A 25,544-nucleotide genomic window follows, 5' to 3' on the forward strand; every position below is an offset into this window, starting at 1 on the left:
GTGAATCTCAAAGTTTTTATTTCTTCTCCATGGATTTTAATTCCAACTCCAAATTCTTCTTTTGTTTTCTTTACTGCTTGCTCAATATACAGATTGAATAACATCGGGGAGAGGCTAAAACCCTGTCTCACTCCCTTCCCAACAACTGCTTCCCTTTCATACCCCTCGACTCTTATAACTGCCATCTGGCTTCTGTACAAATTGTAAATAGCCTTTCGCTCCCCATTTTTTACCCCTGCCACCTTCAGAATTTGAAAGAGTATTCCAGTCAACATAGTCAAAAGCTTTCTCTAAGTCTACAAATGCTAGAAATGTAGGTTTGCCTTTCCTTAATCTATTTTCTATGATAAGTTGTAGGGTCAGTATTGCCTCACGTGTTCCAACTGATCTTCCACTAGGTCGGCTTCTACGAATTTTTCCATTCTTCTGTAAAGAATTTGTTTTAGTATTTTGCAGCTGTGGCTTATTAAACTGATAGTTCAGTAGTTTTCACATCTGTTAACACCTGCTTTCTTTGGGATTGAAATTATTATATTCTTCTTGAAGTCTGAGGGTATTTCGCCTGTCTCATACATTTTGCTCACCAGATGGTAGAGTTTTGTCAGGGCTGGCTCTCCCAAGGCTATCAGTAGTTCTAATGGAATGTTGTCTACTCCTGGGGCCTTGCTTTGACTTAGATCTTTCAGTGTTCTGTCAAACTCTTCAAGCAGTATCATATCTCCCATTTCATCTTCACCTACATCCTCTTCCATTTCCATAATATTGTCCTCAAGAACATCGCCCTTGTATAGTCCCTCTATATACTCCTTCCACCTTTCTGCTTCCCCTTCTTTGCTTAGAACTGGGTTTCCATCTGAGCTCCTGATATTCTTACAAGTGGTTCTCTTTTCTCCGAAGGTCTCTCTAATTTTCCTGTTGGCAAAATCTGTAGTAGGTGCTGGGAGATGAAGAAGCTTGCACAGGATAGAGTAACATGGAGAGCTGCATCGAACCTGTCTCAGGACTGAAGACCACAGCAACAACAACATGCAGTATCTATCTAACCCCTACTGATATGTGCCTCTAAATCCTTACATTTGTCTTCCAGCCATCCCTCCTTAGCCATTTTGCACTTCCTGTCAATCTAATTTTTGAGACATTTGTATTCCTTTTTGCCTGCCTCATTTACAGCATTTTTATATTTTCTCCTTTTATCAATTAAATTCAATATCTCTTCTGTTACCCAAGGATTTCTATTAGCCCTCGTCTTTTTACCTACTTGATCCTCTGCTGCCTTCACTATTTCATCTCTCAAAGCTACCCATTCTTCTTCTACTGTATTTCTTCCCCCATTCTTATCAATTGTTTCCTAATGCTATCCCTGAAACTCTCTTCAATCTCTGGTTCTGTCAGTTTATCCAGATCCCATCTCCTGAAATTCCCCCCTTTTGGTAGTTTCTTCAGTTTTAATCTACAGTTCATAACCAATAGATTGTGGTCAGAGTCCACGTCTGCCCCTGGAAATGTCTTACAATTTAAAACCTGGTTCCTAAATCTCTGTCTTTCCATTATATAATCTATCTGAAACCTTTCAGTATCTCCAGGCCTCTTCCATGTATACAACATTCTTTTATGATTCTTGAACTAAGTGTTAGCTATGATTAAGTTATGCTCTGTGCAAAATTCTACCAGGCAGCTTCCTCTTTCATTATTTTATACAAGAGGATGCCATCATCATTTAACTGTGCAGTTGGTTTTCTGTATCACTATCAAATATATTTAGATCAGGAAACATCAGCTATCATAAACAATTAAGAATTCAATAAAAATAGTCTAGACCACATAAAATATTTTATTTTAAAAAATGGTAACCAGTTTTAATCAGTGGCTGATCATCCTCAGGCCATCACAAATTCTGTAAAGGGAGTAACATGAAAGTTGTTAGAGGACACATGAAAATAAACACAACAGTAAAAATACCATATAACTACAATAGAAGCGAAGGAAGAGATACCCTTTCTGACTGCTGGAATTGGTGGCATGGAGCACTATAGGTGAGACATTGTAAGAAGATTGCTGACAGGTTGCAGCTTTTCTGCCAGCTTTCAGCTGCATGTGAAAACAGTAGCTGTCTGCAGAGCTGTAACAAAACTGAGACATTTACAAAATCATGTAATTTTATTGGTTGATATAGAATCACAATCAAATGCACATAGCCAACTGCAATTCTCAGGCATCAACGTCTGTCAACTCAATTGTAACTGCTCTAAGCTGTGAAAAGCATCTGCTGCATGACATGCAGTTGCTGTGGTATAAATAGCTACAGCTCTGTCCACTGCCTCCAGTATTATATTAGCGATAGCCAGGGGCCATCAAATATGATTAATTTTATTCCTATTTGACAGCCACTGGCTATCATGGTGGGCAGACTTCTCACCACTTATGCAGTGGCAACTCCATGTCATGCAACAGCTGCTCTTCACACCAGCCTAGAGCTGTTATTGCTACATGCCACCAACCCCAGCAGTCAGAAAAGGTATCTGTCCTTTCACTTATGTCATTGTTATAGTCTCTTACTGTTGTGTTTATCTTTATTTACCCTCTAATAACTTTCATATTACTCCACTTAGCAATGGTCTGAGGATTATTAGCCACTGTTCGAAACTGGCCATAAATAAAATATTTCATGCAATCTATGTTGTTTTTATTATATTTTTAAATGTATTTAGGTCACAATTTGTTTTTTCTGTCAAACATACCTTTTAATGTACTTTTTCCTTTGTGCTTTCTCAACATTTGGTACAAAATAAGTGCTGTAAATGATGACACTTCATTTACTAACCTTTCCAAAATTAATTAGAAAAGCCATGTTTATGAAAAGCTATGTTTATTAAATGCTGACTGTTTCAATAATCACATGATCATCTTCAGACATTCAACCATATTGATGGAAATGGCTGTGCATGGAGCAGGAACTGCTGAACCAACTGCAGTTGAGTATCATCATTCAGCAGTTCCTGGTCTATGTACAGCCATTGCCCATCAATACGGTTGAAGATCTGAAGGTAATCATATGATGATCAAAACTGGTCACCTTTTAATAAACATGCCATGTGATCAAGACTGTTTTATAATTAATTTCAAATATTACATTGTGACTGCTGACTTTCTCCAACAATGTCTTCAAAAAATATTTAATAATGTCTTTCTGTTTCTAGAATGATTGTGTTTTATTTCCTCTTCTAACAGTCTGCCACTTATAAAACTAAGTTTTAATTGCTCACTTCATTTAGTCTTCTAAGCCTTAACAAAAACTTCATATTCTGAAACACTGTTAACAACAAATTGCAACCAATATCAGCTTCTTAATTGTTATAAGCTTCAAAAACTGATTTAGGAGATTATTAAAATTAGCATTAAACTTAATTTTTAACAATTCATTACCTGTTGAAAGTTGATTAGCATTTTCCACTGAAAAATTTAGTTCATAATTTCCACATGTCATCGGAAGTTCCTTGGCATACTCCCAGCCGAGCCTTTATCTGTGCATGCTGTCATCTTTTCAATAAAGCTCAATCCTTATGCACATAAAAGAGAGTTTCATTTCTAAATTTCCATTTGCTGGATTTGTGCCATCAAATAGAGGTCCTCTATATTTTTGTAGTTCCTATTTCACCATTGTTAGTTTTATGCCCCCTGTACTTGCCTTCTTATGTGTTACTAATGCCACACTATCAAACCTCAGTCAGTTCACTGGGACTGAATCCATAAATCAAATTTTTGAAACACTCTGACAGTAAGCCCCACACGTCAGCAGAAAGAAAACTGTCTGACCAATGATATTACAAAGAAAAGCAGTACATATTAAAGTAAGTTGATCATTATAACATGGCTATTGCATATTTACCATCAAAACATAAATACATATTTATTGTGGAAACCATAATTTTCTCATGAAATACTATAAATATTCCAATTAGAATTACATTAATCTCTTTTTCACTATATTAACTGTACAGAGAAGGCATAATATCTTACAATGAAATTTTTCTCATCAGAAATTATATTATTTCATAAAGAAAAATCAGAACACACTACACCGATCAATATTATAAAGTTTCTGTGAGGAGGGTACATGTAAAACTAAATAAATTTCATAAATGAGCTGAACTCATTAATTAAGAATGTATTATGAAACACTTTCTATGACCAAAATAAATGCAATAAAAGCCTCATAACTCGGAATAAATTTCCAGTGAAATTATACATTGCATTAAAACCACTTTCAAAATTTAAGAGATTTTTGACAAGAATGTTATAAATCTAATCAAGATTATCAATATACTCTCAAGTGTGATGTAATAAACATCATAAAACTATTTTTAGTATAGTCACAGCCATGGTGTTAGACCATATTTGGACAGTTTTTCAAGTGAATTTATTGTACACAATTTATTTACTTACCGATTCTCCCTTGTCACCCTTTTCACCTTTCTGTCCAGGGTAGCCCTACAAATCAGAAAACTTCAGGTCAAAGTCTGCTTGCATTCACAGATGTCCATAGGTATAGTTTTACTAACTATCTGGTGTTTCTCCTATGTCTCATTTGTAGAATTAAAATAGCTTCAATATCTTGGAGCTCTCACATACAGTATCAATCTAATTAACTCATTACATCACCATGATAGCTTAAAAATAAAGATGAGCAATGGTTTGGTTTTTAAAGCAAATAACAAGTTAAAAGAGAGGAGACATTTAGTACTGCTTACATTTAAACATGTGTTTAATCAAAGAAATGGGCAGACAGATGATACGAACAAAGACTGGTAAAAAATGATTCATAAACATTTAAGACTTAGGAAACACATGTAAATGTTAAAAACAGAACTAACGTACAGTATTTACTCGAATCTAAGCCGCACTCAAATCTAAGCCGCACCTGAAAAATGAGACTCGAAATCAAGGAAAAAAATTTTCCCAAATCTAAGCCGCACCTGAAGTTTGAGACTCGAAATTCAAGCGGAGAGAAAAGTTTTAGGCCACACCTCCAAATCGAAACAAAGTTGGTCCATTGTAATATGAGACACAACTTAGGTCGAATAAATGACGATACAGCTACAGTAGTTTGGTTCGAGTCGTAAGCTTAGCAGTTAAGCTTTACCAGGTAGCCACTGCCATGCGTCAGGCACTCCATCCGTATTTATACGGGTACCCTTCCTTTTTCACGTGCTTCGTCAGGTTTGAGTTGATTGTTTATTTTTCTTTGATCTGATAAGTGCCGTTCTCTTTGTTATAGGTGTTTACGTCTCTCTAAGTTGAAAATGCATTACTGTACTGTGTCAAGCATTGTTTGTTGCATTCTGATGATGAGTGTTTACGGCCTGCCGCCGATGCGGCATGGTTTGCTTTTGTGCGCGCTACCGCCGCTTACAATTTAAAAAAAAAAAGAGAGAGAGAGGAATCATCTCATTATCGAAACAATGACAAGAGACTGCTATTTGTTGTTACTTACACCGCTGCTTTCTTTGATAATGATCAACAAGAACCAAATAATAGGCTGCGTATGATAGAAGATATTCAGAACAAGAGTTTAGCTAAAATTTTTCTCCGTTTTAAAATCTTTGCAGACACCTCTTTAGTACATTATATTTTGCACAGAAATTAGTCATTTTACTTTTAAAAATCTAGTCAATAGCCGTGCTTCATTTCTGACTGTATCACTATTATGCATAAGATTAATACGAATATAAACATGACATGATATGTATATTCTTCCGCGTTTGCTGTTGTCGCACTCTAGTTTCGTAGTTTATTAGGCAGACAGGATTTAAATGAGATAACAGCAAACACGAAAGAATACATGCATAAATGTTTATATTCGTATGGTGAAGAGAATACTGTGTGTGATACACAATTCATAAATGTTCCTATTAGCAACCATCTCTTCTCACAGGTAGGAAAAAATTCAGAACGTAGAGTTGGCCATATTGACAAACATCCCAAACAGTCTTGCCAGTCGGATTTTCGTAGTACATTGAAATGTTGCTACATTCGAAGATGAACAATACGGAATTTGTATTTACTTCATTGGATAATGTATGAAAATGAAGTGGTCGAAACTCTGGGCGGAGAAAAAAACCTTGTCTTCCACTTTTTTTTTTTTTTTTACTGACGCAGAGGTTTTGGCACCAGTATTTATCTTTGCACCTGCAAAGCATGCCTGTGTAGTGCTACATATATTCGACGGCAGAAGTTAGTTGTGGCGACACCTACCAACATTTTTCAGAACTTCCGCTTACTTTGCACTCGATTCTAAGCCGCAGGCGGTTTTTTGGATTACAAAAACTGCAAAAAAGTGCGGCTTAGATTCGAGTAAATATGGTACATCTGACCCCAAAACCTGTCATGTATCACTGACACAAATAAAACACACTTTGAACAATACAGCCATCACATGAAAATGCACACACAAGCACAGAGACCAACTAAAACTGTTCGTAAGTTGCCAATCCAGTCATCTGGAAGTTGGGCTCTCAATGATGTTTTGATGATGCTATGCCATGATCCAACTCTGCAGTTTGGCACTGGATGGTAGGCAGTGGTCTTGATGTGGTGTGTACCTTGGGTCACTGAGAGGTGCGTCAACAGTTGACACTCAAACTGTTGTCCTCAGTTGGTGGTGACCAGTTTTGGGACTCCAAATCATGTGATCCATGATAATAAGAGAGTCCTGGCAACACTTTCTACAGAGATGTTCTTCAATGGAACTTCCTCTGGCCAATGTGTAAACCTGTCGGTCATTATGAAATGAGAGGTGACACCCTGAGAGCAAGGTAGATCAAATATACAGCTTCACAGAAAGTTCCACGAGCTCTGGTTGTACGTTCTGAAAGCTTTGCTCATTGGCAGTGAACACCTGCTTTGCCCATAGGTTTACATCTTGTTTCAGTGAGGACCAAGAAGTCTTCTTGAATCAAGTCTTCTGTACCCTTTATGCCAGGTTAAGCCAGTTCTGAGTCACTGCTTCATGCTTTTGCAGTTTTTGAAATGAAATACTAATTGGCAAAATGATGTCTGTCACTCCGGAATGTGTACCAAAAAGAATGTTCTTTCCTTCATGAAGGTATCAAATATTTGTGGAGAGCTGAATGAGAAATTCCACATGGTGTAGTTGCCTGGGTGTTGCTTTTTATGGGCACTTTTTAAAGGCAAATGCTAATTGTTTGTGTTCTGTGAATGTTGTTAATTCTCTGCCTTCCATAATATAACAAAAGTATTTGACTGCAAAAGAGCCTGCCACTAACTCATGATTATAGGTACTACATTATGTGTCAGTGAGAGACCAGGAGAAAACCACAATAGTTCAGGTGTTACAATTGGAGTAAAGAAGCACCCATAAGACAGTCTGACACATCAAAATTAAGGAAAAATCTGTTCAGAGATAAGTGAGCTAACTTGTATTAGCTAATTCTTCTTTTAACTTCTTGATCGATTTGTCTGCTTCATCAGTCCATTTAATAGGGTGATTATCCTTCCTTCTGGTGTTCCTGCACCTTTTAAACAGAGCTTATGGATTTCTGTAGTATGCGCTAACATATGTCTGCAGAAACTCATCTGTCCTAAAAAAAAAAGCGTAGTTCTACCACTGCTTTAGGATGAGGGAAGTCCTTAATTATTTTTGCTTTTCCTTCTAATGGTGAAATCGCTTAATGTGACACATGATTACTCTAGAATGATACCTCTTTCTTTCCAAAAATCCATTTTCAAACATTAATTTTAAGGTTATTCAGTTATCCAAGAAGTTGTTGCAGATGCAATATATGTTCTCCATCTCATGCTGAACCAATGAGAATATCATCTAAATAGGAATACATAAAAGGTAAATCATTCAAAATGCTACAAGTATATCAATGGAATGTTTGCTCTGCATTGCGTAGATCAGCTGGCATCTTCAAAAATTTGAAGTCCAAATGGTGTGATAACGGTTGTTTCAAGTACATCTGGCACAAAAGGAATATGGTAGTAAGACCAGATTCTGAGATATCTTTCTCTTAGAGGGTCGGCAGATGAAATCTTGTAAATGTAGTATTTGATCATGGTCTGGAAATGTGAGAGCATTTAAAGCTTTATAATCTCCACAGGGACACCAAGTTCCGTCTTTCTTTGGAACAAGATGGAGAGGACTATCCCGGTAGCTTTGAGAACAACAAATATCAAGACATCATCTCCTGAAATTCAAGTATTGCTTGTGCTAGTTTTTCTGTCGACAGGCATATGGCTTGTGCATGAACTGGATGTCCTGTTGTGATAGTGCATTGCATGTTAACTTCAGTAACACCGTAATTATGTTTCTTTGTGAGAACAGTAAGAGATCTCTTCAGAAAGTCTTGATACTTGTGCTTTGAGTCAATATAAAACACTAAACTGTCAGTAATTATGTCAGCACAGTCTACATCAGTGGCTTAAGTTTCTCAATTGAGTAACTTTTTTCACTTAACAATGAGCAACAGACCATAATGACCAACAATGAGCAACAGACCATAATGACCAACAATGAGCAACAGACCAAGAAATCAGCACCAATAATTGGATGGCAAACATCTGTAAGAACAAACAGCAATGGAAATCTTCTTTGTTGGATTCTTTCATATTGCATAGTCAGTCACTACATATATATATTATGGACCTGTTTGAAGTATAGATTTGCTATTTCTAAACATTCTTGTGATCTGATACTGTTGCTGGCAATACAGAAAAATCTACTCCAGAATCAACCAAAAAGCAAAGATATACGTTATGATCTGTTTTGAAAAAGTAGCGAAATTAGTCTCCTCACTTTTTGTCACATCGAGTAATTAGTGTGCTAGTTTTCTGTCTGAGCTTCAGCAGATTGTTAAGAAATAAATGAACATGATGGTGTGCATTTCTTTGCATTCTGTCTGAATTTATAATAATACCAACACATGGGATGTTTCTGTGCATGCCAGAGTGATTTCATCTGCTTCTTGATCATGTCCCAGTTCATAGTTTTTGAATCTGGGTTGTTAGTTCTAAATGCTATCTTTTCAGATTGGTCTGTCATGTTGAGTTAGATACGAAACAGTTTCAGCACTATATATGAAATGATTGTCACCATACTCTCTACGATTTTATCAGCAATAGAAGTCACTGCATTGAGGCTTACATCCAGAATGCGCATTGGTTGGTAGTTGCTGAAGAAATATCATTCTTAAAAAGCCATCATTTACTTGCATTCTGGCAATTGTACAAATCTCTCGAGCAAAGTAGATGGCTCTTTGCCTCCTAGTACTACTTCTGTTAGTAATTTTTTAATTTTTTTGCCTTCCAATTCTGTGGAAAGAAATGTCTTTAAATCTGTATATGAGAAAGCTGACAATGGTTTAGAATGAAATTAGATCAGCAACTTCGGTGCCAAGTGATCCCAAAACTGAATGATACTTCATCACCTTGTTGCTAATATTTGTCATACTAAAACCATATCTTTATATTTTTTCAACAGAAAGATGGTATTTTCATTGCCTCACACAATATTTCCATACCAGCATAATTCGATGGCAAGTTTTCCATTGCTGCAATAAAATTGGAGTAATGTTTGGAGTGAATCTTATGTAGCCACAATCATTATATGCTCACTGGTTGTAGGTGCTAGTAAAATAAATACTTATTTAACAGCATGAAAAGTAAACTACCATGAATGCATACATACATATATATTTAATATCAGTTGCAATGGAAATGTTAAGTAATTAAAAACCAAAGATCAATTACTCCAATATCTACCAATAATTTTTACAGAGTTTACATTTCTCTGCACTCATTATGCAGTCATTCATTCATTATGATCTGTGGATCTGTTGACCAGAAATAAAAGACACATATATGACGGGCAGTCAAAAAGTTTCAAGAAATTCAATGTAACTGTTTTGCTGCCCTTTTATTAGGCTAATTAATTACTCTGACTTATCTAATTATTCTTGACTACTCTGCAATAATTTGTAAGCAGTGTCATAGTTCAAGCAAAGGCTGAACATCAAATTCAAGTGCAGATTGAGGAAATCTGGTGCAGAGACTTTGTTTGCCTTACATGCAGTTTATGGGGATGCTGCTTTAAAGAAAACAGCCATTTACAAGAGGTTTTTGAGAAATTTTTGGTGGACAGGGATCGCTGAAAGATGAGCACCACAGTGTAAGACAATCAACGTTCAGAAATGAAGAATTGGTCGAGCAAGTGAAATGGTTAGTCAGATCATACTGATAACTGACTCTTGACAAGCTGGCACAAGAACTGCGTATCTCTCATGCATCCAGACACATGATTTTAAGATGAAACATGTCAGTGCAAAGTTGTTCCTGTGGGTACTGAATTCAGATCAAATGGAAACTTGTTTGTTGATTATGACCAAGGCACAGAGGGCTCAACATATCTTCACACAATCATTGCTGGTGATGAGACCTGAGTGTACACAGACAACCCAGATCAAAAAATGCAGTCATCAGGATGGCACAAAGCACATCATGTCAAATTCAAAACAAAAGTGATGCCCATTGTGTTTTTGACAATGAAGGTAAGGTGCATTGTGAATTTCTATCATCTACTGTTACTGGCCCTTTCTACATGCAGGTTTTGAAACCACCGAGGGAGGCAATCTGAAGAAAACATACTGCAAGGAGGATGGACGCTGCATCACAACAGTGCTCCCTCCCACACATCACTTATTGTGCGGATGTGGCTCACAGAAACAAATATTCCACTCCTCTACCATCCTCCCTACTCAAGGGATTTAGCACTGACAGATATCAAAAAGATCCTCAAAGTTTCATTTTTCCACTAGCATTACGAATGAACTTCACAGGATACAAAAAAAGGAGTTTTTATTGTTGTTTCCAGCAATGGCAGGAGTGATTGAAAACGCGTGTGTGTGTGTGTGTGTGTGTGTGTGTGTGTGTGTGTGTGTGTGTGCTGAAGGATCCTGTTTTTAAAGTAAATGTGTACCTATATTTTCGTAATAAATAGTTATAATGAAATCCAGGGAACTTTTTGACTGTCCACCATATTTCACAACATTTATTTTCCATGATCCTTCCCCAAAGAGGGTAAAAAACTAGGAGGAAACAGATTCTCATAAACAGAACTACAAATTCTATTCAGTCTCTATTTATGTCATCAACCCAGTTCATTAAAGTGGAAGGAAGTCATTCTAACACAAATATACGAAATGCAAGGGATGCAAATGTTCAAAAATTATGGTCTTCAATATATCTGGTGTTACTTTACAATTTGATCATACAAATTTTCTTGAATCATAACACAGCCATTGAGATTCTTCATCATGAAGGGATCTGTTGGAATGAAAAACTGACCAGTGAAATGCCAGTTCATTCCCTGCCAGTGTAGCAGCTTTTGGAGTAAGCTGGTATGGAACTGTTACCTCTGACTGTGATCCAGAAAAAGCAATGTTGTGATACATATGTAGGTTTCATTTCTGTCTTACATAACTGATGACCTCAAAATCCGAGACAGTTTAATGCACAATAACAGTCTTTGCATTACAGTTGTTGAACATGGGAGGTGAAAAGGGCTTTTTACAATACATTGGTGATGAGATCCAATAGCTGCAACAAGAGATTGCAGTGTTAGAACTTCTGACACTGAGAGATGACAGCAAAATGGACACAACAAGATAACAAGCTCCAGCAATTACAGAAGCATCATGAGCATATGATCATGCCAAATATTTATTGCATGCCATCTTGTTCATGTCAACTGCACGTTGTCTGCAATCATGAGCATCACCATTTACAGTTCTAAAGCAGCAAGGATAAAAGTCTTTCTCCAAAATCCACTATACCCCCCTCCTAAAGTGCAGAGCAACTGGGGTGTAGGGATACTTGAATTTGATTTTTAATCTGGCTCTTATATGGAAGGCCAGTTGGTGTGTTGATGTGAGTGCAAACCATGACCAGCTGTCCCATGGTGCTCTTGCGTCTTGATGTGGACTTCACAGTTTGTGTGTAGGCTCTTTGAAACTCAGCCCTCCTCAACCGAAGAAGGATTGTCGAGCATTGGTGATGGTAAGATCTATGCTGGCTTCACTCTTTCAATGGACATCAAGATGCTTTTTTTCCATTTTGCAAGATGTCTATATTGTCGTCATCATGTCATAGTACTTGGTGCGACCCAGTATTAGGGTGTTGTAGAGGAGCTTGGACAGTAACTGGGTGGAGCTTGAAGACTGGATGTTCACTGTGGTGGGACACAGGTGGCCATCTCATCCTTGCCACATGGTCATGAATCTGCTGCACCAGCAGCAATAGCACAGTAGTGCCATTTGTTCTGGGAGTGGTGGATGTGGTGTGACTAGAAGGTCCTGGCAGTTGCACCATGTCCTACCCCTCTGTTGTTAGGTGAGTCAATATCATACTGATATGGTGAACTATACTGAATGGCATTAGTGTTAAATATTGTTGTTGTAACAAAAAATGTATGAATTGTATACTCAATATTCTTGTTCTATTCTGGTTCATGTAGAGGAAAGGCACCACAACTTGCAGTCAGTAGCACATTCCCTACCTCTGCCACCAGTGACCATGAGCTGGCTGCTCTTGCCCTCCTGATGTGAAAATTTACATCAATAACTGTGAAAGTTTATGTGTTTCTCAATCAAAAATATTGACATGTTGGAATGTGATAAAGATGTGTACGAATTTTTTAGTCTGTCACCATCATGTGATGATTGATTTGAGGACCAAATTTCATTGATGAATTTTTGAAGGTCTTTGAATATTAAAGCTTAGCACCAATCAATATATTGAGAGTTGCCAGAAGAGATATTAGGCAACTAGTGCAATTTGAGGAAATCCAAGGAGTTTTATCAATGTTTGAGATGCACAAAACTGAATTTTCATCTCTCTCAACTTCCCAATGTGCAGAAAGTTAATCAAAATAATTCTTTGAGTTAATTCAAAATTTCACTGTTGCACACCCCTGGAAAAAAAAGACTGGTAAGTTCAAGATTTAGTATTTACCACATGTGATTGAAAGTGGTCATAACTTTAATTATAGCACACACAGGTGTTGTTACCTATTTAAAGAGGGGAATGGCACTGCACATGGTGGCTGATTCACTGGTGTGTGAACATGGATACCTGGAAATGAAGCTCACTAGAAGAGAGAGAGATTTTTTACTAGTAAACAATGATTATAAGATGCAGTGTGCAGATGTGGTAACTGAGTGCTGTCAACGATAAAACATTACATCCTGGTGAGGGCAGCAGGGACAGCCAATGTTGCAGGCCATGACCATGTGACACAGAGTTTGCAGGGGAGTGCAGAATGCTGTTGCAAGAGGTATTTAGAATTTAGGTAGCTGCATCTAGGAGGGGTCAACATCAATCAAGTCATCGCCTATTGGTGGTAGCTACTGGGCATCACCAATGTCAAGCAATGCATTCTGGTGGAAGAGTGGAAGGGTGAAGTGGGGGGGGGGGGGGGGGGGGGGGCGGCTGTCTGTAAGCTGACTTAGCAGGCAGTGAGATCTGTGTGTCGGAACCAGGTGGTGGCAGCTGGGCAAAACTGCAGTGAATGGTAAGTTACTGTCTACACCATGAGTTAGCTTACATAAACAAAGACATATTCAGTGAGTTCAATTCACGCTGACAGACAGTGAAAGTGTATCGTACTGTATACAAACTATGCCAATGTGACTGATTGATTATGATACCTGTATATAACACAGATGACAATTTTGAGTTCAAAATAAATAGCAAACATTTCAGAAGATAGCATAGTGGACATGGAGGACTGGCCTTTGTGGAAAACGGTACTGAACCAGAAAATAGGAAATCTGGCCTCAGAGACAAAAGAAACAACACAGACTTCGACTTCAGAAACACAATTTCAGTTAACCAGCTTAATCACTCAGGTTACAAATACACATTGTAGGTTGGAAGAACACATTTGTGAATCTAGAGATGAGAAACTGAAAATGAAACTGATGTTAAAAACTTTGCGAAGACTTTTTTATTGCGTCATATGTTTTATTACCCCCATCACTACTTCTCAGGTAGACAATTATCTGTAAGCATGTTACTAAAGATTTTGAGCATAATTTATCAAGATGTAAACCATGGATGGTGATTATAGCTAAAACATTCCAGTTTTCAGTTACATGTTTTTTTTTTTTCTTTCTTTTAAATGCCAGTTTAACCTGAGTGTTAAAACTGCTCAAAATAACTGGTTTCTGAAACAACCAATTTTTTATTTTTTACTCCTGTTAATTTCTGTAATGACATAAAAATTGAACAAAGATTGAAAAATTATGACTCCCTCTGTTTTAGGATAAATACAGTCACAATACTAAATTAAATTGGCAAATAAAAAGATAAGAAAACTTAGTCTGTTCACCATCTGCTGCTTTTCACAAAAAGTGGTAAATCACTGAATATTACAAAAAATTGCCAGTATTCTCTCATTAATTCCAATTTTTTGAAGCTCTGCTCAAAAATCATATTGTAATCGACACAATGATGTGCTCCAATTAAGACCTGTACTACCGTTTGGACATTAGGATTAATCAGTGGTGAAGGGTGAAAACTGAGGTTGAAGAACTCTATTTTTCAAGTTAATTTGTTCATTATCAAGGGCTACAAGCAGACAAAGATACAGTATGTAGACACAGGCAATAAATCACCTATGTTGAGTTTTTATTGTAAACTGCAAATGAATTATTAACTTATAAGTTTTCTCCATATACAATTTCACAAGTCTGTTGTGACTCCTACAGTTCTTAATCTTTTAAGGGAAATGGAGCATTGTACTTCACTGGCACCATGGAACACAAAATACTTTCAAACTAGGGATGTTGCCCTACTGTAATACAACTAATGTCTGATGACAACAGTGTCAAACTATCATATAGAAAGGGTGGGGCAAGTCTCCCACACTGCATGTACATGTGTATCATCCAATAGGCCATGCCACATGGTAAGAGGTACATTATAGTCTCAGCAATGCTGTACCAATTATTATGGCATGTGTTTATTGCTCATTTCTGTCACAAATGTTATTAAAACAGCAGTGATTGCTTTTCCTATTTTCTATAACAACACAATATTTAAAAGCAATGGGAATTTCACAAATAAAAATTACTAATTTTTCAAATAAGGTCATTTAAAAACAAAAAATTATGGCACTGTTGCTATGGCTATTTGATATTCTGTTTCTTTAGGCAGTCATTAGTAAAAAATAAAAAAACAAACACCAGTTATAACCAAGACCAAACACATACCGAAAAATACTGGTTATTCAGAACTAAAACACCAGTATCAATTTTAACAAAGTGGTTTTACCCATCGCTAATGTAAGCCACCTCAGGTCAGATAATTTGAACTTAAATGTCTACTAGAATCTAAGAACACCACTCTTAGTTCACAGCATCATTTCTTAATATTGCTGAAAATTCCCTGTATGTAGCTCTCACCCACTGATATGCAGACAATGCCTTTAATTAATAGTCTGAAAGTAGTGTCGAGGCTTCTGGTCATTCAAACTAGATTGTATCTTTTCAATGCTGCATCCCTACCCTTTTTCTGATGGGTGTTATGGTTCTCTTCAGTTTAGAATTTTCTCTTGAATTTCAAATGTTGTTGAAATGTTTATGGAATTATTGGATCCTGACTCCTTGTCGAATGTCAGTTTTTGGTTCAGGTACCACCATGATTTTCAACAAGGTCTTAACTATACCATGTGCTCACTGCTTTGACTTGGAGCAGACTGGAGTTAAGGCAGTGTGCACATATAAGACCATCAGTCAAATGATCTCATAAAGCTGGCTAGATCACTCACTGAAATAGTGTATGGAAAAATGGACTTACCAACCCAGAGGAAATCCCACAAATATTTAGTCTGTCACCTCATTCCCACATTTGCACAGCTGCAGTGGAAGCAGCTACTCAAATAGCACAGTACTCGTGGAGTGCACATGGGAGTTTCTTAGGCTAGGCAGTAGTTTGAGGTGCTCTGAAGTACACTCGTCTGTCGATATGCAGCAAGTGAGAATTTTAGGAAAGAGTGGTTTACCTGTTAATGAGACTGCATATAGGGTGCTAGTGTGACATGTTATCAAGTACTGCTTGAGTGTTTGGATTCGTACAGGTGCGATTGAAGGAAGACATCAAAGCAACTGAGAGGTGGGCTGCTAGATTTGTTGCCAGTAGATTCAAACAACATGTAAGTGTTACAGAGATGCTTTGGGAACTCCAATGGGAATACCTGGAGGGAAGGCTATGTTCTTTTCAAGAAACACTACTGAGAAAATTTAGAGAACAGGCATTTGAAGCTGACTGCCAAAAATTCTATTGCCACCAACTTACACTGCATGCAAGGACGACGAAGATAAGGTATGAGAAATTAGGGCTCATACAGAGGTATATAAACAGTCATTTCTTCCTCACTTTATTTGCACAAGAAAGGTTAACATCTAGTAGTGGTACAGGGTTCCCTCTGCCATGCACCACACGGTGGCTTTTGGAGTATGTATGCATATGTAGATGTAGATGTAGATATCAAGATGAAATAGCTATGCTTGCTGTAATACCACTCCTAACATACATCATTTATTTTTCCTCTCTCTATTCCAGATGCAGTACACATACTGTACAGACATGAGATTTTCAAATCAAATTCTTATATAAAGTATATTTTTGAAAACTTCATTGTAAATGTATAATTTCTGGGCTGCTAAGAAAAATGTTGTAAGTAGTTCATTAAGAAACATTTTATTTAAAGAAATGTTAAAAATTTATGATTCACTAGAACCACTTGAACTTTGAAATTTGACCCCCGCAGTAATAGTTTGTTTCACGTCTAACTACATTACCCAAAAACCTTCATTCGCTGCTTCTAAAGACCATCATGTCTTTTCTGAAAACAGTGTAACTGAACTTATTCAGTAATGTATATTGTTCAGTAATGTATATTTTCCAGAATGTTTGAATTTTAGACGGTGGTAATTTTGGAAATTTGGTTCCATAGTAATGTAATTTGTCTGTTTCCAAAAATTTATTGCTAATTTTATTGGAATAACATGTCACTGTATGAAATATTTAAGTTAGAAATTGTAAGTTTCCAGAATATTCTTTGCAGGAGTTGACTTTCTAAATCTCAGGGATACAAGTGCATGCCCAAAATTTCGCTACCTGAAACATACCCCATCATTTTCACCATTTTGAGCATATTAACCAATTTTTAATCAAAATAACTTATCTGGGTAGTGAATATGGGCAGTCTGTTCTTCTCTGTCTTTTACGTTGCTACTTAAAAAGTAATAACTTTGTATTTTAACATTTTACACTGAAGAGCCAAAGACACTGGTACACCTGCCTCATATCGTATAGGGTCCCTACAAGCATGGAGAAGTGCCACAACACGACATGGCATGGACTCGACTAATGTCTGAAGTAGTGCTGGAGGGAACTGACACCATGAATCCTGCAAGGCTGTCCATAAATATGTAAGAGTACGAGGGGGTGGAGATCTCTTCTGAACAACACATTGCAAGGCACCCCAGATGCGCTCAATAATGGTCATGTCTGGGGAGTTTGGTGGGCAGCAGATGTGTTTAAACTCAGAAGAGTGTCCCTGGAGCCACTCTGTAGCAATTCCGGATGTGTTACATTGTCCTGCTGGAATTGACAAAGTCTGTTGGAATGTACAATGGATATGAATGGATGCAGGTGATCAGATGGGATGCTTATTTATGTGTCACCTGACAGAGTCATATCTAGACGTATCAGGGGTCCAAACTGCATGTGCCCCACACCTTTTCAGAGCCTCCACCAGCTTGAACAGTCCCCTGCTGGTGTGCAGAGTCCACGGATTCATACAGTTGTCTCCATATCCGTACACATCCATCCACTCTATACACTTTGAAATGAGTCTTGTCTGACCAGGCAACATATTTCCAGTCATCAAGAATCCAATCTCGGTGTTGATGGGCCCAGGCCAGGCACAAAGCTTTGTGTTGTGCAGTCATCAAGGGTACATGAGTGGGCCTTCAGCTCTGAAAGCCCTTATCAATAATATTATGTTGAATGGTTTACATGCTGACACTTGTTGATGGCCCAGCATTGAAATCTGCAGCAATTTGTGGAGGGGTTGCACTTGTGTCACGCTGAATGATTCTCTTCAGTCATTGTTGGTCCCGTACTTGCAGGATCTTTTTCCGGCTGCAGTGATCTTAGAGATTTGATGTTTTATCAGATCCCTGATATTCATGGTACACTTGTGAAATGGTCAAATGGGAAAATCCCCCTTCATAGCCATCTCACAGATGCTGTGTCTCATTGCTCATGTGCCAATTATAGCACTCAGTTGTATCTTGATAACCTGCCCCTATAGCAGCTATAACCAATCTGACAACTGAGACACTTGTTGTCTTATATAGGCATTGCCAAACACAGTGCTGTATTCTGCCTGCCTATATATATCTCTGTATTTGAACATGCATGCCTATACCAGTTTCTTTGGAGCTTCAGTGTATGATAACCGTCCTGCACAAATCTTTAAATAGGGTACATCCACAAAGCCAGAGTGAGTCTTTACCAACCTAAGATATAGAAAATTTAGTAGTATGTGGTCAGTCTGTACACAGCTTTAATTAAGCAGTGCCACAGTTCACATCAAACATTCATTAGTTAATGTTACATGTCAGTCATTTCTGATTGTACTTTCATAGATTAATGTTTATTCAGTCACCATACAGCTTTTGTCAAGATCAGTCGTTTGTTTAATGCTTTAACTGGACAAATACTGAGTATGAACCATGCATAACTGCCACTTGTTAATTTGGATTGATCATAGTCTACACGAGTTTGATGATCTGAAGTATAACAAATGTGAGCTTACAATATAAAAGCTGTTCCTCATCAAAATGGACAGTAAAAATAAAATATTAACATAAAACTGAAAACCTAGTCTTACGATGTTGTGAAAAGTAATTTAAAATTTTCCCATTGTACCCAGCAACTATTAACTGGACACCAAGAGGAGATTTCCAAAGAACCTGACTGACAGAGATCAGCAAACTTACAAAGTCTTCCAATGTTAACAATTAGTTAAGCTCATGCTCATTTAAGTTTTAGAAAAGTCTTATTTTCTATTAGTAGATGGTCATTTCAGGACATGGCAAAAACAACTGCAGTGTTTAGTATTAATGTGTTTACATTTTTTGGGTTCATTTATGTTTATACTAATCTACTGCTCAACATATAGTCTGTTATTTATTTTTTATCATTTTAAATCCTTCATTTTTTGTTTATAATTCTACTACAGTTCTTACCATCAAATGGTCATTTCCTCTCATGAATTGCTTTAGCAATGGAATTTTTCCTGGTATGTGTCTTTTATTAACAGTAATATAACTTGGTTGTGTGTGTTACCATTTTAGCTGTTCAATGGCTTCTTTTGGAATTTATTTTTTTCAAATATAACACTTAATGTCTCATAAACTGTTTTCTAACAAGGAATTTAGTTGAGTTTTTTGTCACTTCATTTCAAAAATTTTCCAGAGCTACTTTAATTAAATGTACTACATTTTAGTCCAACTGTTGTAGTGCGGTCTCCCTCTGGTAATACACGATAAACCATATGCTGCCATTAGGCCACAGTTACTAGACTTGGAAGACATTCTGTCCTTTGGCTTATTGGTTTAATGCCATACATATGAAGTGTATATCCAACATAATTTTAGTATGGTGTTAATCACTTTAGGATGTTCATAACTGATATTTTTTGAGGGCTTTTCCTGTATGAAGAACCCGTAACCCCAACTGATGAATTATAATTTCTGATATGTTGTTAAAAATGTTGACTACAGCAATTTCTGATTTTTGGTTGACTTTTGGCATTTTTAATGTTCCTTACATTGATGATTATTTGTTTCAAATATTCTCAACCATGATTGGTTAAATTTATGGATTTCTTCTTAAAATACTGCAGGTTAAATGATTTAACACAATATCTAAAACTTCAGAAATGCATGTGATGACTTTCTTAACACACATGTGGCATACGATCTTCAAGTATAATATCATTACTTGCTAATGATAAACAGTTGTTTCTACAGGAACGCTACAGTTAACTCATGACCCCAGGTCAGACAATCAATCAACAATAAAATACAATCTTCTCTTTTTTCTTCTCAAATTAATCCCAGAATTGTTAGGCTGGAGCTTTAATTCTAGGACCAACATGTTACTCCAGCCTTGGCCAATGGTAGATGGAGTGTGCATAACCAACTAAGCAGGTACTTCCCCTCATAAAATTCCTGTAATTGCCCTCCCACCCTGAAGACATACACTGTCCTCAATACACAGAGTAGTAAATGGCTGATTGGTTGGTTGGTTTAAAAGATGGGGGGAGACCAAACTGCTGGGTCATCCGTCCCTTGTTCCAATTAAAATAATTCCACAAGGATGGGAGTAAAATAATCAAGACATACAAAACACAGCTGGAAGAAAGGCGAAAACCACAAGAATAACACCAGGGCAACCAACACTAAAATGCACAAAATCGGACAAGAAAACCACAGAGAGACGCAAGAACATGTAAAAGAGATCAAAACAAAGAGAGCAGATTACCTTGGCTGACTGACCGTGAGAATACAAAGGAGAAGCCAGCCACTCTGCAACACATTAATACCTCAACCTTAAAAGTACTAGGGTGGAGAACACAGGACATGCACTAAAACATAGATCAAATGATAAAACTCACCCTCACAAATAAAACATAAAACTAAAGCTGCTGTTGGGGCATTGTCGCCAAACACCAAAGGCAGGATGCTGGGAAAGTTAAAAGTCTGCCGCAGAGTGGCTAAAAGTGGGCAGTCCAGCAAGAGGTGGATAGCCATCATTTGTGAGCCACAGGGACACTGAGGTGGGTCCTCGCGACGGAGGAGGTAACCATGCATTAGCCACGTATGGCCAATGTGGAGCCGGCAGAGGGCAACTGATTTCCTGTTCAAACAAATTTTTGGCTTGCAGCCGGTCGTCATTCAATACCTCGCATGATATTTCAACTCGGCACCTGCCAGTCACCTTCAGGTGAGCTGTCGCAGACTGGCGAAAACTTCCTCCGTTCTGCAATATATAGAGCACTGTAACTATTCTGTGCATGTGTCGAAAACTTTATAGACGGACCACACTACCCGCTGGCAGCGCCCTCCCTGGTGGGATGGCGGAACTCAGTCATCCTCTGTGTTGCTGTTTGCTGCGGCTGTCAGCGCAGTCTCTCATCTTCCATTAGAGCAAATCATGAAGATGATGGAATTCCATGCACTGTGCAGCTAGTAGCCACTGTCACCATTCAACAGATTTTCCGCCAGTCGTATTTTTATGGATTCTTTAATAATGGAGTCCCAGAAAGATGTTGCTGTGGACAAAATGATTGTTTTCTCATACTCTATTGAATGTCCAGAAGAAATACAATGTTCAGCAATAGCGGACTTGCTTGGCTGCAAAAGGCACGTGTAGCATTGATGGTCAGTGCAGCGTTCTTTCACGGTGCGTGTGGTTTGACCTATGTAAGCCATACCACACTGGCATGCTATCTTGTAAATTCCGGCTTTTCATAGTAATAGATTGTCCTTAACTGATCCCATAAAATCCGCAATCTCCGATGGTGGACAGAAAACCACTTTTCCCTTAAATTTTCAGAGAATTATTGCTATTTTAAACAAAGTGCTGCCAACGAAAGGAAGAAAAGCTAAAGATTGTTCCAGGACGTTCTCCTCTTTATCAACTACCTACTTCTTAGTTTTAACTGTTAGTGCCCTATTAATCTGCCACATAGAATACACATTTTCACTGAATACTGTCTTTAGATGGGTGAGTTCTTGAGGTATGCTATCAAGATCTGAGACAGTATGAGCTCTATGAACAAGTGTTTTAAGCACACTCATGGCTTGCAACAGGTGATGGCAACTCGATGCTTGCAGGTATAAATCAGTATGAGTGGGCTTCTGATACACTGAATGCCCGAGAGAACCATCATTCTTCCTTTGAACCAAGACATCCATGAAAGGCAAACAACCATTTTTCTCTATTTCCATGGTGAACTGGATGTTGCTATGAGTGGAGTTGAGGTGATGTAGAAACTCAGATAATTTGTCTTCTCCATAAGGCCACACTATGAACGTATCATCCGCATACCTCCAAAAGCTGTTGGTTTCTGGGCAGCTGATTCAAGTGCTCTCTCCTCAAAATCCTCCATAAAAAGGTTGGCCGCCAAGGGAGACAGGGGGCTACCCATGGCGACACCATCAGTCTGTTCAAAATATTCTTAATTAAACATAAAATAAGTTGAGGAAAGAGCGTGCCTAAACAAAGCAGCGATATCAACAGGAAATATATTACTAATTAGTGTCAAAGAATCTGCAAGAGGGACTTTTGTAAAAAGTGAGACCACATCAAAACTTACTAAAAGGTCTACACTGCTAAGACAAAGAGTCCCCAGTCTATTGATAAAACCAGCTGAGGTCGTATGAGATATGAGCACTTGCCCACAAAAGGACTGCATTATTAAAGATTCCACAGAAATATGACTAGCGGAAAATCTGTTGAACCGTGACAGTGGCTACCAGCTGGACAGTGCATAGAATCCCATCATCTCCATGATTTGCTCTAATCGAAGACAAGAGAGTGTGCCGACGGCCGCGGCAAACAGCAACACCAGCAAGGGCGCTGCCGGTGGGCTGTGTGGTCCATCTATCAAGTTTTTGATGCATGCGCAGAATAGTTACAGTGCACTATATATTGAGGAACGGAGGACGTTTTCATCAGTCTGTGACAGCTCACCTGAAAATGACTGGCACATGCCCAGTTGAAATATTGTGCGAGGTATTGACTGATGACTGGCTGCAAGCCCAAAATTTGTCTGAACAGTCAATTCACCAGGAAAATTTTAAAATTTACAACTGATTCCCTGCAAGAGGACCACATGGAAGACTTCCATGCATATGTAGTCTCCTTAATGGCACACAGTTAGTTGTGCATACTGTTCTCCCATTCCATCTCCCAAGGCCAAAAAACCCTGTGGCATGAGACAAGACGCATGTCAGTTTCAGAGATGCCCATCTCCAGAAGCAGTTTCTGCCCAGCCTGTTGGCAAGGTCATTGCCTGGGATTCCGATGTGTCCTGGGGTTCACACAAACACCACTGAATGACGGGACCGTTCCAGAGTATATATGGACTCCTGAAGAGGCGCTACCAAAGGATGGTGAGGGTAGCACTGGTGGATAGCTTGTAGGCTGCTCAAGGAGTCAGTACACAGGAGAAATGACTCACTAGGGCATGAGTGGATGTGCTCAAGAGCACGACATATGGCTGCCAGCTCCGCAGTGAAAACACTGCAGCCATCTGGCAAGGGGTGCTGTTCAATATGTCCTCCATGAACATATGCAATGCCTATGTGACCATCAGCCATTGAGCTGTTGGTGTAAACCACTTCATGGCCCTGGTACATGTCGAGAATCGAGAGGAAGTGATAGCGGAGAGTGGCAGGGTTAACGGAGTCCTTAGTGAAATGCGAAAGGTTAAGAAGAATCTGCAGCCCAGGTGTACACCATGGAGATGTACATGAATGGACCTCAAGTAAAGGTGGTAAAGGCAAGGACTCCAGTTCAGACAGCAGGGACAACATGCGAACTGCAATCATAAGCCCTGACCTAGGCCGCCAATGTGGGAGAGGAACCACTGTGGCTGGGAAAAGGAGATGGTAATTTTGGATGCACAGGAGAACTATGAATGTGTGCAATGTAACTGGTGAGCAGTTGTGCATGCTTAAACTTCAATGGAGGGACTCAAGCCTCCACCAGGACACTGGTCACTGGACCCTTTCTAAAAGCTACGTTATAAGGCGAATGCCATAGTGGTGCACAGGGTCAAGTAAACGCAACGCTGAGGGTGCCACCAAACCATAAACCAGACTCCCATAGCCAAAACAGGATTGAGAAATGACTCCGTAGAGCTGCGGCAGTGTAGAGCGATCTGCACCCCAGTTGGTGTTGCTCAGGCAGCGGAGGGCATTGAGGTGCTGTCAGCACTTCTGTAGGCCCTACTCAGCAACACCAGTCCTGGAGGAGCAGTAAGAAATGCAGAAGTCATCCGCATACAGAGAAGGTGAGACCAATGGCCCTACAGATGCTACAAGACCATTAATAACCACTAAAAATAGAGACACCCAATACGGAGACCTGCAGAATGTCATTCTCCTGAATACAGGGGGAACTATGGGAGACACCAACTTGGACACAGAAAGTACGAAACGACTGAAAGTTTTGGATAAAAATCGAGAGCAGGCCCCAGAGACCCCACTCATACAATGTGGCAAGGATACAATGTCGCCAGGTGATGTCATATGCTTTATGTAAGACCACAAAGATGGCAACCAGATGTTGGCATCTAGAAAAGGCTGTTCAGATGGGACACTCGAGGGACACAATATTATCAGTGGTAGAGCGACCGTGGCGGAAGCTGCCCTGACATAGAGCCTGTAGGCCACGTGACTCCACTACACAACCCAACTGCCGACACACCATATGTTCCAGCAGCTTACAAAGAAAGTTGGTGAGGCTGATGAGCTGGTAGCCATCCACATCAAGTGAGTTTTGACCAGGTTCGAGCACCGGAATGATGGTGCTCTCCCGCCATTGTGATGAAAAGACACCATCACACCAGATCCGGTAGAAGGTGACGAAGAGATGTGGCTTGCAGTCAGACAAGAGATGTTTAATCATCTGATTGTGGATCCAATCCGATCCAGGAGCTGTGTCAGGGCAATGTGGAAGGGTGCTGAGGAGCTCCCACTCTGCAAATGGGGCATTATAGGGTTCACTGTGGCATGTAGTGAAAAAGAGAACTTTCCTTTCCATCTGACATTTGAGGGTGTGAAAGGCTGGGGGGTAGTTCTCTGACGCACAGGCTTGACCATAGTTCTCAGCAAAGTAGTCAGCAATCACGTTTGCATCGGTAGATAACACACCATTGATGTTAAAGCCAGGGACACTTGTTGGGGTCTGGTACCCAAAAAGACATCTTATCTTCATCCAGACTTTGGAAAGTGACGTATGGCACCCAATGGTCAACATGTACCTCTCCCAACACTCCTGTTTCCATTGGGTTGTAAGCTGGGTGCTGCTTATGTTGCTGTAGAGCTCACTGAAGCTCTTTAATTGCCTCAGCGATTTCTGCCATCCTCCAAGGGAGGCAGAGGTTGAGTTGTGACAGTAAATTTTCACCCTCCCTACCTTGGGCAGTAAGCACAGGGGTTACGCACATTAAAATCTCCTAAAAGTAGGAAAGGTTTAGGGAGTTGATCAATCAGTGCAGCCAATACGTTCGAGGGCACTGCACCATCTGGAGAAAGATATACATTGCAGACAGTCATTTCCTATGTCGTCCTTATCCTGACAGCCACAGCTTCAAGAGGGGTTTGAAGGGGCACAGTTTCACTACATACAGAGTTCAGGACACAGACACAAACTCCACC

The 25,544-nt window shown here is 38.9% G+C and overlaps 1 protein-coding gene across 1 annotated transcript in view; it reads right to left on the reverse strand.

Annotated features, from left to right (window-relative positions):
• LOC126423533 (collagen alpha chain CG42342-like) overlaps positions 1-25,544 on the reverse strand; it is a 649,892-nt gene that overhangs the window by 363,982 nt on the left and 260,366 nt on the right. Inside the window, exon 14 of the mRNA XM_050087251.1 lies at positions 4,444-4,488. Within this exon, the coding sequence (XP_049943208.1) occupies positions 4,444-4,488 (45 nt within the window). The remainder of the gene's footprint in view (positions 1-4,443; positions 4,489-25,544) is intronic.

Source organism: Schistocerca serialis, chromosome 1 (assembly GCF_023864345.2).
Source record: "Schistocerca serialis cubense isolate TAMUIC-IGC-003099 chromosome 1, iqSchSeri2.2, whole genome shotgun sequence".
Classification (NCBI taxonomy): domain Eukaryota; kingdom Metazoa; phylum Arthropoda; class Insecta; order Orthoptera; family Acrididae; genus Schistocerca; species Schistocerca serialis.